Source organism: Orcinus orca, chromosome 16 (assembly GCF_937001465.1).
Source record: "Orcinus orca chromosome 16, mOrcOrc1.1, whole genome shotgun sequence".
Lineage (NCBI taxonomy): Eukaryota > Metazoa > Chordata > Mammalia > Artiodactyla > Delphinidae > Orcinus > Orcinus orca.
In genome coordinates, this window is record NC_064574.1 from 24438451 (window position 1) to 24452131 (window position 13681).

General features: G+C 36.4%; 1 protein-coding gene across 3 annotated transcripts in view; it reads left to right on the forward strand.

Moving 5' to 3' along the window:
- The window catches only part of LOC101284834 (ubiquinol-cytochrome-c reductase complex assembly factor 1), a 95945-nt gene that overhangs the window by 11061 nt on the left and 71203 nt on the right, over positions 1-13681 (forward strand). For 2 of the 3 annotated variants that reach the window (XM_004272769.3, XM_004272770.3), the window contains exons 2-4: positions 479-583; positions 9452-9535; positions 10457-10564. In XM_004272769.3, coding sequence (XP_004272817.1) covers positions 479-583; positions 9452-9535; positions 10457-10564 — 297 coding nt within the window. The remainder of the gene's footprint in view (positions 1-478; positions 584-9451; positions 9536-10456; positions 10565-13681) is intronic. The other variant, XM_049698913.1, reaches the window with a different exon arrangement.

A 13681-nucleotide genomic window follows, 5' to 3' on the forward strand; every position in this document is an offset into this window, starting at 1 on the left:
GGGAGAGGCCACAACAGTGAGAGGCCCGCATACCGCAAAAAAATAAAAAATAAAAATTTCAGCCTTAGTTTCTTCATCCTTTTGGGGTTAATGGTAATCCTGGCACTGTTCACTGTAAAGGGATTTTATGAAGAGCTTATAAATCAGTGTTTATGAAAAGGAATTGCAAACTCTGATTTAAATGATAAGCTAACTGTAAAATGCCTGAAGTAGGTTTATTTTGTTACTTTCCTGAGAGGGAGCTCATGTCCTCCAGTTTGGGTCAGCTATTACCAGAATTCGTCTAGTCCGTGGTAGGCAGGGGTACATTTTATCCTTGGAGAGGTGAGCATGGGGAGGCTTGGTCCTAGTCCTGTTTTGGAAATTCTCCTTTCATGTGCCCTGTTCTGGCAGAATTTCTAGACTTAGGTATGCTCTTTGCCTTCTACACATGGAGTCTGATATAGATTCCTGACAAACTATTTTTTTCTTTCTCTAGAGGAACCGGATTAGCATCTCCCAGTGGGTTCCAGTATGCAGCCGATTGCTACTTGTGTCTCATACACAGGGACAGTGGGGCAGGGCTCTGTCTGGTACTTCCCAGGTAAGATTTGTTATTCCTTTGCTTGGTATGAAAAAACCTTAGTGTTTATGTGCAAATGTCATGTATTTATAGATTAACCAACCAAATTGTGTGATGGAAAAACCTCATGAGACCACTTCTGGGTCTCTGTGGTGCCAGCTCAGGACTGATTCCTACTGTATGGTGTCTAGGGCGTTGCTTCTAAATACCCCAGCAGTGGAACTTAGCCTAGGATACCATGCTACAGTCTGATGATTTTTACTGTTGGGAGTGTTTCCAGATATTCATCTCAGAGTTAACTTTTCTTCAGTTTTCTTTTTGTAGCCACTTTATGCCGCTTTTATTTGGGGTAAGAAATGTTTCTTCATTTTTTTCCTTTTTATGAACATAAAAATCCAAGGAACAATTATTTCAGGCCTTAGTTTACCACTGATCACATGATTCTTTATAAAGTAGTTTACTTTGGACCCTCCTTGAGAGTTTTTTCTCCTGATTTTTGTTGATTGTACAAATAATTTAGTAATAAAGGAAATAAAAATCACCCATGACTTCAAACCTGAAAACATCTGCTGGTTCTTTTCCAGTCCTTAAGTATGTATGTGTGTACTAATTTTTTCCCTCGGTACCTTAACAAATATCCACAGAATTTTATGTTCTGGTGCTTTTTCACTTATTAGAGCAGACATTATTCATGTTGTTAGATAGATTTCATAATTAATTTTTTAAATGGCTACATGTTATTTATTTAACCTTTGTTTATATTAAAATTATCTACAGATTTTTTGTAGACTTTAATGTGGTTACCATTTTATTGTTATATAGTATTTCTCATTTTTAATTATTTATTAAAGATGAACTTCTAGGAGGGTGTACCCTAGGTCAAAGGGTATAAGCAGTTTTCCTCTCCAAAAAGTTGTTTTAATTTATACTGCCACCAGCAAGTTTATATAACTAGTTTTTCATCATTACCTCCCCTAAATTGGGTGTTTTAAAAAAATTTAAACTAATTGGGTAGAAAATGTTACCTTGTTTTGCTTTGCATTTCTTTATCAGGGTTAAACATTTTTCTGTTTATCAGTTATATTCTGGTTTGTAAAAATTACATATTTACATCATTTCTCTGTTTATCTACTGGGAATTTATTTTCATTACCAATTTATGTAAATTCCTTTTATAGCCATTCACTTTCTTTTTCATATTTAATGCAATGAAAAATTATTTTTGATGTATATAATTATATATTATATAATTTAAATAAATAAATAAAATATATTAAAATACTTAAAATATAGAGTAATTCCCTCCAGCTAGTGTATAAGCCTTGCCCTTCTGAGGACATGTCTTATTTTTACCTGTATTTCCTGGGCTTCTCACTAAGTCTGGCACAGAGAAGGCACTAAATGTATGTTGAATGAATGAAGAATATGCTTGTGCAAAAGAGGCATCTACTTTGGGTAGTCATGTAGCTGTTTCTTTTCACAGTTGGGCTAGGTTCTATTTTTATTTCTGTGCACTGGAAAATTTTAGTAGAATTTATCCTATAGTTCTAAATCATTTGTAAATAATGTGTGCAGAGATGGTGGAAGGAGGAACTCATTATATCAGTCTCTGAGTTGTGCCTCATTCTTTGAATCAATAAACATTTATTGGGTACCTAATATATACCAGATACTATATTAGGCTCTGGGATGGCATTATAGAGAAACATCCATGTAAATAACTTAAAATTGTTTATCTCATGCTGACAAGATTATAAATAAACTGGACATTTTGTCATATTGACGTTACCTCACTGGTACATCTTCCCATCTTTGAGTTCTCCTGGTTGGAAAACTCTGCTTCAGAATGACATCCTTAGGTACATATCTGAAAGGGAGGCAGATTTGGCTTAGAATGAGGAAGAACTTTGTGTTAACTAGAATTGTGGTGTAATGGGATGTGTTGGCTGTATTTTAACAAAGTAAATTTACTTTTACTGGAAGTATTCAAGCAATGATTGGAAGGCTATGTTAGGGGCTTGACATAAAAGTATCCTCCATTGGATGAGTGGTAGTATCAGATGATCTCTAAGGTAATGTCCAATGCTATAATCCTATTATCATTTTCAAAAGGCTAGGGACATTGGACTCTAATCTGTCTTTTCTAAGTAACCTCTTGAAGTTCTGTCATACTTTGATGAGTCTACTTAAAAAGTTTTTTTTAGGGCTTCCCTGGTGGCTCAGTGGTTGAGAGTCCGCCTGCCGATGCAGGGGACACACCTTCGTGCCCCGGTCTAGGAAGATCCCACGTGCGGCGGAGCAGCTGGGCCCGTGAGCCATGGCCGCTGAGCCTGCGCATCTGGAGCCTGTGCTCTGCAATGGGAGAGGCCACAACAGTGAGAGGCCCACATACCGCAAAAAAAAAAAAAAAGTTTTTTTTAATTTTTGAAATAATTTAAACTTCCAGAAAAGTTATAAAAATGGTAGTGTTCCCTTATACCCTTCATCTAGCTTCCTCTAATGTTAGCATCTTATAGCAATTATTGAAACCAGGAAGTGAACATTGATGTGATACTATTAACTAATCTATACACCTTATTCCCATTTTACTTTTTTTCCCCATTAATGTCCTTTTTTTGGTCTCTCAATTGGGGTTCATCTAATATTTTCTTAAAATTAGATTGAGGCTATGCGTTTTTGGCAAAAGTGATATTGTTTCCTTCTCAGTGGGTCACATCAGGGGATACATGATGCCAGTTATTACTGGTGATGTTAACTTTGATGACTTGGTTATTAAATTGGTGTCCGTCAGCTTCCTCTACTATAAAGTACTATTTTCCCCTTTGTAATTAGTAGGTGTCTTGTGAGAAGATACTTTGAGATTATGCAAATATCCTGTTTCTCATCATACTTTCTTTTTTTGAAGTTTTTAAAATAATTTTTATTGAAATATAGTTGATTTACAATGTTGTGGGGTTTTTTTGGGTTTTTTTGGCTGCCTTGGGTCTTTGTGGTGCACGGGCTTCTCATTTTGGTGGCTTCTCTCGTTGTGGCTCGCAGGCTCTAGAGCCCAGGCTCAGTAGTTGCGGCTCACAGGCTTAGTTGCTCCGCAGCATGTGGGATCTTCCCGGACCAGGGGTCGAACCCGTGTCCCCTGCATTGGCAGGCGGATTCTTAACCACTGTGCCACTAGGGAAGCCCCAGGAGGTGGAGTTTTGATAAAAACTTTTATTTCAACTATTTTGTTCCTTTTTTTGCATAAATATAAAAATGTTCCAAAATTTCCAAGATCTTAGAAGATAGTGACTGAAAGGATCAATCAGTGATGTTCATTTTAAAGGATTAAGAAAAGGCCCCAAAACTACAAAAGATGAAGCAGCCTAAGCTGAATAATTTATTACAACAACTTGTAAATGTTTGTGTAAAATGTCTTATAAGGGTTTATTGTTGGGTCTGTGGGCACCCAGGGGTGAGGGGTGGGAGCAGGATTTCTTTCTTTTTTAAGGCTGTATAATATTCCATTGTATCTATCTATCTATCTATATCTATATCTGTATATCTATGCCACAGTTTCTTTATCCATTCTTCTGTCAGTGGGCATTTGGGTTACTGCCATATCTTGGCTATTGTGAATAATGCTGCAGTGAACATAAGTGTGCAAGCATCTCTCCAAGATCCTGCTTTGAATTTTTTTGGATATATACCCAGAAGTGGGATTGTGGTATCATGTGGTAATTCTATTTATGGTTCTTGACTGCGACAGTCATTACTATGGTGTTTGCTTGATGGTCATTTTTGAATTCCATCATTTCCTACTACATTTCTTGATTGGAATTCTACTGTAAGGAAGAGCTGTCACTTTCTCTCCATTTATTTATTTATTCGATTGTTTTGTTTGTATCAGTATGAGCTAATGGATATTTATTCTGTGAGTTATAATACATTATTCTCATTATTTTGTTGATCAAATTGTTCCACGTTTGGCTGTTGAGAACTCCTTCAAGTTCCTTTCTATGTGCCTTCATTTTTTGAACACTTCCTTGTTTCTTGGCACCACAAGATGTTTCAGGTTCATGTTGTATTTTCTTTGCTCTAGCCCTAGAGTTAACAGTTTCCCCCCGGGAGCCCTGGTTCCTTTTATTGGAGAATGATATTTGGAATATTCAGAAATTAAGATCTGGGTGCTAAGTGTACATGAGCCAGTGTTGTTGAACTCTACGCAGGTTTTTGAAATCAGTTAGATATAGGGCAAAGAAGATAGCTCTGAATACATGTTTTACCCCTTAATGAACTTTACTTCTTTGAGCCTTAGTGTTCTTATTTCTAAAATGGGAAAAAATAGTATCAACTTTTCGAGGTTGTTGTGAGATAACATAAGTAAAACAGCAAGTGTACAGGTGCTGGGCATATGGGAGATCTTCAGTAACTTGTAACTGCTATTTTTGTTGCTATTTATGTTCATGCTACTTGGGTAAATGTTCTCCTCACCTTGTAAATTGAAACTTAAAAAAAAATTTTTTTTTTAATCCTAAAACTACCTTAAGCAAGTTGCACCCTCTCCCTGTGTCTTAGTTTCCTCATCTGTGAAAGGAAAAGGTTGGACTTAGAAGATCTCTGAGATTCCTTCCAGAAGATCTCTGAGATTCCTTCCAGCTCAAGTGTTGTTATTCTAAGTTACTCCTTAGTTCTTCAGTTGCTTTTTCTCCAAGCTAAACAGCTTCAATTTATTTTAACCTTTCCACTAGGACCTTTTATTCATCTCTTTGATCATTCCTGTGGTTCTTTTCTGGACCTTCTCCAGATTGTCCTTCTATTTGGAAAAAAAAAAAACTCCACCTAGTTTTTATTGAGTGCCTACTCCATGCCCAGAATGGTGTTGAGCAATGGGACAGAAAATAAAAGAAGTATAAGATAGACTGTCTCCTGGTGGAGCTTATAGCTTTGCTGAAAGGACAAGATACATATAGTGTTGAAGAATTGCTTGAGTCCTGCCCTCCTTTTTCCTTTCCTTTCCTTTCTTTTTTCCTTTCCCTTTTTCTTTCTTTCTTTTTTCTTTCCCTTTCTTTCTTTCTTCCTTCCTTCCTTTCTTTTCTTTGTCTTTTTCTTTCTTTCTTTCTTTTCTTTTCTTTTCTTTCCTTCCTTCCTTCCTTCTTTCCTTCCTTCCTTCCTTCCTTCTCTCTCTCTCTCTCTCTCTCTCTCTCTCTCTCTCTTTCTGTCTCTTTCCCTCTCTCTCTCTCCCCCTCTCTCCCTCCCTCTATCAGGGAGGTCTTTTCATTTTTAGAACCTTTTAGGAAGCAAAAAATAAAAGCAAAATCTTAATATGTCTTTTTTCTTAAAAAAATAAATTTATTTATTTATTTTCGGCTGTGTTGGGTCTTCATTGCTGCGCACGGGCTTTTCTCTAGTTGTGGCGAGCGGGGGCTACTCTTTGTTGCGGCACGCAGGCTTCTCATTGCAGTGGCTTCTCGTTGCGGAGCATGGGCTCTAGGAGCACAGGCTTCAGTAGTTATGGCATGTGGGCTCAGTGGTTGTGGCTTGTGGACTCTAGAGTGCAGGCTCACTAGTTGTGGCACATGGGCTTAGTTGCTCCGTGGCATTCAGGATCTTCCCGGACCAGGGCTTGAACCCATGTCACCTGCATTGGCAGGCGGATTCTTAACCACTGCACCACCAGGGAAGCCCAAGGGAACCTTCTTGTACTGTTGGTGGGAATGTAAATTGATACAGCCACTATGGAGAACAGTATGGAGGTTCCTTAAAAAACTAAAAATAGAACTACTGTATGACCCAGCAATCCCACTACTGGGCATATACCCAGAGAAAACCATAATTCAAAAAGACACATGTACCCCAATGTTCATTGCAGCACTATTTACAATAGCCAAGATATGGAAGCAACCTAAATGTCCATCAACAGAGGAATGCATAAAGAAGATGTGGTATATATATACAACGGCATATTAGCCATAAAAAGGAACAAATTTGGGTCATTTGTAGAGACGTGGGTGAACCTAGAGACTGTCATACAGAGTGAAGTAAGAAAGAGAAAAGCAAACATCATATATTAACGCATATATGTGGAATCTAGAAAAATGGTGTAGATGATCTTATTTGCAAAACAAATAGAGACACAGATGTAGAGAACAAACGTATGGACACCAAGGGGGAAGGGGGGTGGGGTGAATTGGGAGATTGGGACTGACATATATACACTATTGATACTATGTATAAAATAGATAACTAATGAGAACCTACTGTGTAGCTCAGGGAACTCTACTTAGTGCTCTGTGGTGACCTAAATGGGAAGGAAATCCCAAAATGAGGGGATATATGTACATGTATAGCTGATTCACTTTGCCATATAGTAGAAACTTGGTGTCCATACGTTTGTTCTCTACGTCTGTCTCTATTTCTGTTTTGCAGATAAGATCATCTATACCAGTTTTCTAGATTCCACATATATGCATTAATATATGATATTTGTTTTTCTCTTTATGACCTGCTTCACTCTATATGACATTTATTTATTGATGGATATTTAGATTGCTTCCAGTTGGGCTTTTATTGATAGTGCTTTTATGAACATTCTTGTACATGTTTTTTTGTGAATATATGTACACATTTCTGTTGGGATATACACTTAGGAATGAAATTGTTGAATCTTACAGAATGTATACATTCAGCTTCATAGATACTGCCAAATAATTTTCCAAAGTGACTGTACCATTTTACACTACCATCGGCAGAGTATGAGAGTTCTAGTTGCTCTGTATCCTTTCTAGCACTTTGTGTGTGTGTGTGTGTGTGTGTGTGTGTGTGTGTGTGTGTGTGTTTGGTGGGTGGTCTTTAAACATTTTTAAATGTGATATTCAGTTCTCTTTCTTGTGTAGTGAGTTTTCTTTCTCTTCTCCACAACATTATGAGCTCCATAGGATAGTAATTGTTTTATCTTAAAAACTGGCACAAGGGCTGGCATATTGTGGGTATTTAATAAAGGTTTGATAAATGAAACATGTATGCATGGCATGTGTGTGGATAAGAACAAGAAGGATATAATAAGAAATAACCATACAGGTGGTTGGGTTTGTTCATTCAACAAATGTTTGAGGGTTTCCTGTGTATAATACACTGTACTTGATTCTGGTACTACACCTAGTTCCTACCTTCATGGATATTTTTGGTGGTGGTGATAGAAAATAAGAGTGTGTAATAAATATATAATTGTACATTGTAATGAGTACTATGAGTAAAGTGAACAGGGTACTGCTATGATAGAGAATAATGGGATGATAAGAAACTATTTTAGATAAAGTGGTCAGAAAAGGCTTCTTTGAAAAAGTGACATTTGAGTATTTTGGGGTATTTTTTCTCTTTCACAGAAAGTTACTTGATATCTTTTTGGTTTAAACAGAGGAAAAATTAATGTTTTTAAAGGTCAAGGGAATCTTTTCGGGGGGCAAGGGCAAGAATGGGTAATACAAAAAGTAAGGAGCTATAGGGGAAGAAAAAGATCATGACATACACCTTGCCCCAAAGCACAGCTTGTTGAAACTGCTGTTAGTTGTGTTCTTTGAGCCTGTTTAAGTGCTTCATGTTCTAGTGGACCATTACACTGATATATGTGATGTAATGGGAGGTGTTCTGTGTTTAGTCTCTGTGTTACAAAGCCTGCTTGATACCTGTGAATTAAAGCATAAGTGTTCTTGGGACTGACCAGAAGAATCCTGACTAATCTTTTAATATCCTTGTTTGGAAAGAAAAGTAAATAGTAACTCTCCACATTTAGAAATTCTATTTTTTTCCTTCATTAGGATTAAAGAAAAAATCATTTTCATTTCATGTGTCCCATCTCTTGGAATAAGCCAGAATTGAACCCTCCTGCTGCTCCTTTCCCACCCCTTTATATTGTAAAGGAAATAAAACATTACTGAGAGTTTGGAAACTAGATTCTTAAACACTTCTGTAATTCTACCAGCATAGCAAAATAACTCTTTCATTTCTGTGTGTTCCTTTTTAGACTTGCCCCTATGCATTCATGTGTTTACCTATAATTTTATACATATTATAAGTGTTTTCATGTTGCTAAAAATAATAATCTCTAATGTAAACTGTGGACTTTAGGTGATAATGTGTCAGTGTAGGTTCATCCATTGTAACAAATGTACCACTCTGTTGGGGGATGTTGATAGTGGAGGATGTTGTGGCTGTGTGGGAGGGGGTATATGGGAGCAGTCTGTACTTTCTGCTCATTTTTGGTGTGAACCTAAAACTGCTTTTAAAAATAAAGCCTATTAAAAATCTGATTATCTGATTTCCCATTGGGTGACTGTACCTTAATTTAATTAACCACCTCCTTTCTTATTGGACTTATTCCCCAGTTTTCACTCTTGTGAACAATGCTACAATGAGGATCTCTTGCATATTGTTTTTTTCCTTAGGAATTTATTTTCAAAACTATGTTTACTCGTCTTGATTATAATAATACCAACCTGGTAGGATTGTGGTGAGGATTACATAAGGTAATATATGTAAGGCAAATACACAGTGCCTGGCATATAATTTTAACTAATGTCTATTATATTGCCAAAGTGCTTTCAAATGCAGTGTGAACATTGGAGGAAGACAGTTCTGATCTGAACGACAATGATGTTGATAATGATGGTGATGATGAAGACTTTTACTGTTTATTGAGTACCTATTTTGTGAAAGGTACTTTACGTTCTTTTACTTATTCAGATATTCAGCAGATGTTTATTGAGCATGTAGTAGGCAACATTAGGAATTGAGTTAAACAAGGCTAGAAAGATTCTGTATTTTTTACTTTGAAACAACTCTGATCACACTAACCCTCTAAGTGAATGCTCAGTGTTGCTTACCTCTGTTTTTTTTTTTTTTTTTTTAAATCCCCCAGTGGCCCCAGATGAGCCAGGCCCTAGCATGTGGTGGATCAGTAGTAGACATTCAGCTAAGTAGGAAGTATCATACCACAAATAAGGTGAGACTTACAAGTTCTTTCTATGTCTATAGCGTGCTTTCACACAAGTGTTCTTACTTGAAATTCAGCAAAATTGTTAGCTGGATGAGGCAAGAAATTTTATCAGATGTAGAAGGTGAGGCTCAGGGAAGTAAAGTGACTTGCCCGAGGTCACAAGGATGGGAAGAGACAGACCAACTGAATATTGGAACCTAAGGTGTCTGATCCCGTGTCCTATATTTCTTCCATTGTACTCTCTTGCTTAGAAAACACTTTAGAGAAAAAGTGTCGTAGATTTTTTTATATGTTAAAAATAAAGTAATATTTAACTGATGGAGAATTTCTTATTGGATGTATAGCCTGCCTTCATTTAGAGAGGATTAGCATTAGAATAGGTTTTCCTTTGAATTTATTTGCAAACTACAAAACTATATCTCCTATAGTCATTAATCAAAAATAAAAGAGTTTAAAAACATTTATTCAGTGCATGCTTTGATTGATTATGACTTTGAATGACTTTTGACTGCTTTCAGACAGTATTTTTCTTTCCTTTTCCCATAATGTCAATAAACATAGAACATGTTTCTCAGAATTGTTCTTTGGGAGGTTGGGGTCAAGATTTCTTTTTTAAAGTACTCTTTTCCATAGAACTTTTATTCTGATACCCCAAATCTATCATTTCCTAGACATGGGTTCATAGACATATGGTCAGTGAGGTGGGTATGTCTGCTCTGGAATTTAGAGGACACCTATTAGGGTTCCAGATGTGTTTGTACTGAGTGATAAGGTACCCAGAAAAATGAGAATGAAAAATTCTAGGTTAAAAAAAAAAAAAAATCTAAGCAATAAAAAATGCCCTTAGACCCTAGTGAGAAATAAAAGCATTCTTTTAAAAAAACTTTTTTGCAACTAATTTTGGTTTCCTTCTTTTTGAATAAATAGCTTTCTTCTACCAAGGATTCCCCACAGCCTGTTGAGGAGAAGGTTGGTGCCTTCACAAAGATAATAGAAGCCATGGGATTCACAGGACCTTTGAAATACAGTAAATGGGTAAAGTCTTTTAAGTTGTTTTCATTTTTCTTCTTGAGCTTTGTGCTTTCTGCTCTTCACAGAAGAATTTTTTAAAGCTTCTGCTTTGCTTTTTGTGAAATACTTATATTATTTTGAGAGCTTCAAAATATGTTGTTGTCCCCTTGCCCCCCGTTCCAGGTCAGGTCTATACAGCATGTGGGGCTGAAATAGTCCCTCTACTCCCTTAACCTGATTCCTTAGAAGTATCTCAGTAGCAGGCAATCCAATAACACTGGTCTTTCCAGGTCTTTGCTACATGTTATGCCATATAGATGAGTTCTCAGAAGTTAGATGGGCCAAATGTTTTGATGGGCACTGCTCTTAAGGAAACACTCTCTGTGATTCATAAGTGATTTTCCCTAGGTCATTGTAATGACTTCCTTTAAAATTTTCCTAATAAGCATTTTTAAAATTAATCAATTCTATGATTTATTGTAATTCATATTTTATTATGAGGGCTGTTTGCTAACTGTGTCATTCCTAATCAGGTCTTGGCCTAGCATGTTATCTGTTTTATGGTACTTGCTATAAATGAATGAATGTCCTCTCTACATCAGGTGCTACTGCCCCTGGACTTTTATAGCAATGCCTCTAACCAATTAAAATAATAAAACACAAGTCATTGGGTTTTTCTCAGCCCAGTTATCTCCTAGTACTACTGTTTCTTTCTACAGTTATGGCAAAAGTACCTTTTAATACTTTTCAAGGTTGCTAGAATGTTGGATAAGCCTAATCAGTCATAAGTTATATATTAAAGCAAACCAACAAAAAGCAGTAGGGAAGACTTTTCTAGAAAACATTATAACTTTGCCCAAAATGACTAAATTATTCCAGTTACACCATTTTAACAAGTTGGAGTTAAATTAGAATTTCAATTTTATTGTGAACTTTACTTTTAGTTTCTTCTTATAATATCTGGCTCTCTTCCTAACAATTCTCACTGTAGCAAATATAGGCTTCTCTCTATAATCTCCGTTTTACATAAATTGAACAGTGATTCCACAAGCATTTTGTTTGTAAGGGGCTTTGAAAAGTATAGAAGATAGCACACACATAACTAGGTTATAATGATGTCCTTGAGACCCTAAGGTTATGAAGTGTCTTCTTAATCATTAATGAAATATTAGTTATGCTCATTAAAGTTATCTTTTTTTACATCATAATTCTTGACAAATGATAATCACTGGTATATTTGGTAATATTATTAACCAGGATCTTTTCCTTTATTAAAAAAATATTTGCGATAGTACATTTGGATTGAAAAACTTAAAATGTGTGTTTTGTTTGAAAGGAAGAAATTAAAAGGTAAATGAGAGCAGAAAGAAAGAAAGAAAAGAGAAAAAGTTTACTGTTTTATTCATTTCTTGATGGTTGAGTTCCACTTGGTTGCTTCCATATGCTTTGTCTCGTCCGTATTTTTATGATTCCAGGGGCAAAGTTGGCTACCATTTGGAGGATTACTAACTCATCAGGAAAATTTCTTCACTGTTTAAGTTAGTCTCTGATTTTTCTTGGTTCCCTTGTGACCTCAACTAAGTCCCTAATATTTGCATTTAAAAACTCTTTTGTGATGTGGCAGTGTCTACTTCCTGTAACCTTCATTTTTTAAATTTGTAACATCAAAACATCAAAGTATGACATTCTAGTATATTTTGGGTGGGAAGATGTAGGTATAATTTTCCATATTGAAAGATTGAGAGCCCTTTTCAGCAAATGTTGACTCAGAAATCTGTGGCAGACACGTGTATTGGGTTGCACTGGCAAGAATCTTTGAATTTTGTGTTTTCTCATGTCTTTCATTAGGGAGTAAAATGTCTGCTTGTCTCTGCATCAGCAGTATCAGCCAGCTTTCCTCCATCTTTTTATGTAATGTTTTCATGTGTAGTTCCATTTTTCTTCTAGATCCATATTTAGGAATTTAAATGTGGCTTTCCCTTACCTATTTGATTATCCTGAAATAACCATTCTTTTTCATTATCTTTATGGAGCAATATCAGATAAGATAAGGATAACATTTAACAGATTGAGCCACATGTCATTGAATAGGCGGTTTTCAGATTAGCATTAAGCCAAAAAGTTATTCCTGTTCTGAAGGACACTGACAAACTGGAATGCATTCAGAAGTGGGCAGTGAGCCTTGTGAAGGCTTCAGAAACTGTTGAATGCAGAGTGGTTGAAGGAAATAGGGATACTTTGCCTGGAAAAGAGAAGACATAATGGTTCTTCTCAGGTGTTTGAGGGGCAAATGTAAAAAAAATGGAGACTTAATCTGAGGTATTCCAGTGTGCAGATAATGTTTACTGAATGTTACATGAAGCAGATTTATGTTCAATATAACAAAACTTTAGCAAGAGTTGTCCTCCAGTGGGATAGGTAGCCTCACAAGGTCATTGGACTTGTTTGAACAGGGGCCCAGATAGTTGACCATGAATCAAGAATGCTGTAGAAGGAATTCCAGTACAGAATAGAAAGTTCAAATGACTTCAAAGCCCCTTCCAACTCCCACACAGTTGTTTTAGTGTAAGCCTTTTACTAGATTCGTTTTTTTATCTTGTGGGATGGTACAAAATGCATCAGTTAGTGGGAGAGCTGATTTTCATTTCCTAAACCTGTCTTAGGTGCTTGTGTTTTAGTCAAGTAGACTGATGAAGTCTTCCAAAGTTAGAATGAAGTCATCTGAGGACCAGAACAATTTGTATTGACTGGATGGAAATTTAGTCCACCTACTTCTTTAACTTATATTAATGCATGAATCTTGAAGAGGTTCTTTCCCTGAGTTGTTATTTCCAGTCCCTGTGTGATGGTCTTAAGGGACTTGCTTTAGAGATTTGTCCAGGAAAATGGCTCACCCAAGTATAAAGGTTTGGCCTCGCTGCAGGAAAAGTGAGGAACTCTAAAATGCTCCTGATTGCTGCAGTATGAGCACTGTATACATACACTGACCAATCTGGTGAAGTCTTCATTATTTGTAATGAATGCTTGCTTCATGAACATGTTGTGGGGAAAAACCTCTTTCTCATGGAACGATTTGGGCCTTGGCGGCAAGTGTGCTTTTCCTTAGGCAGAGTGATTAATTATGAACCAGAATCAGAAGGA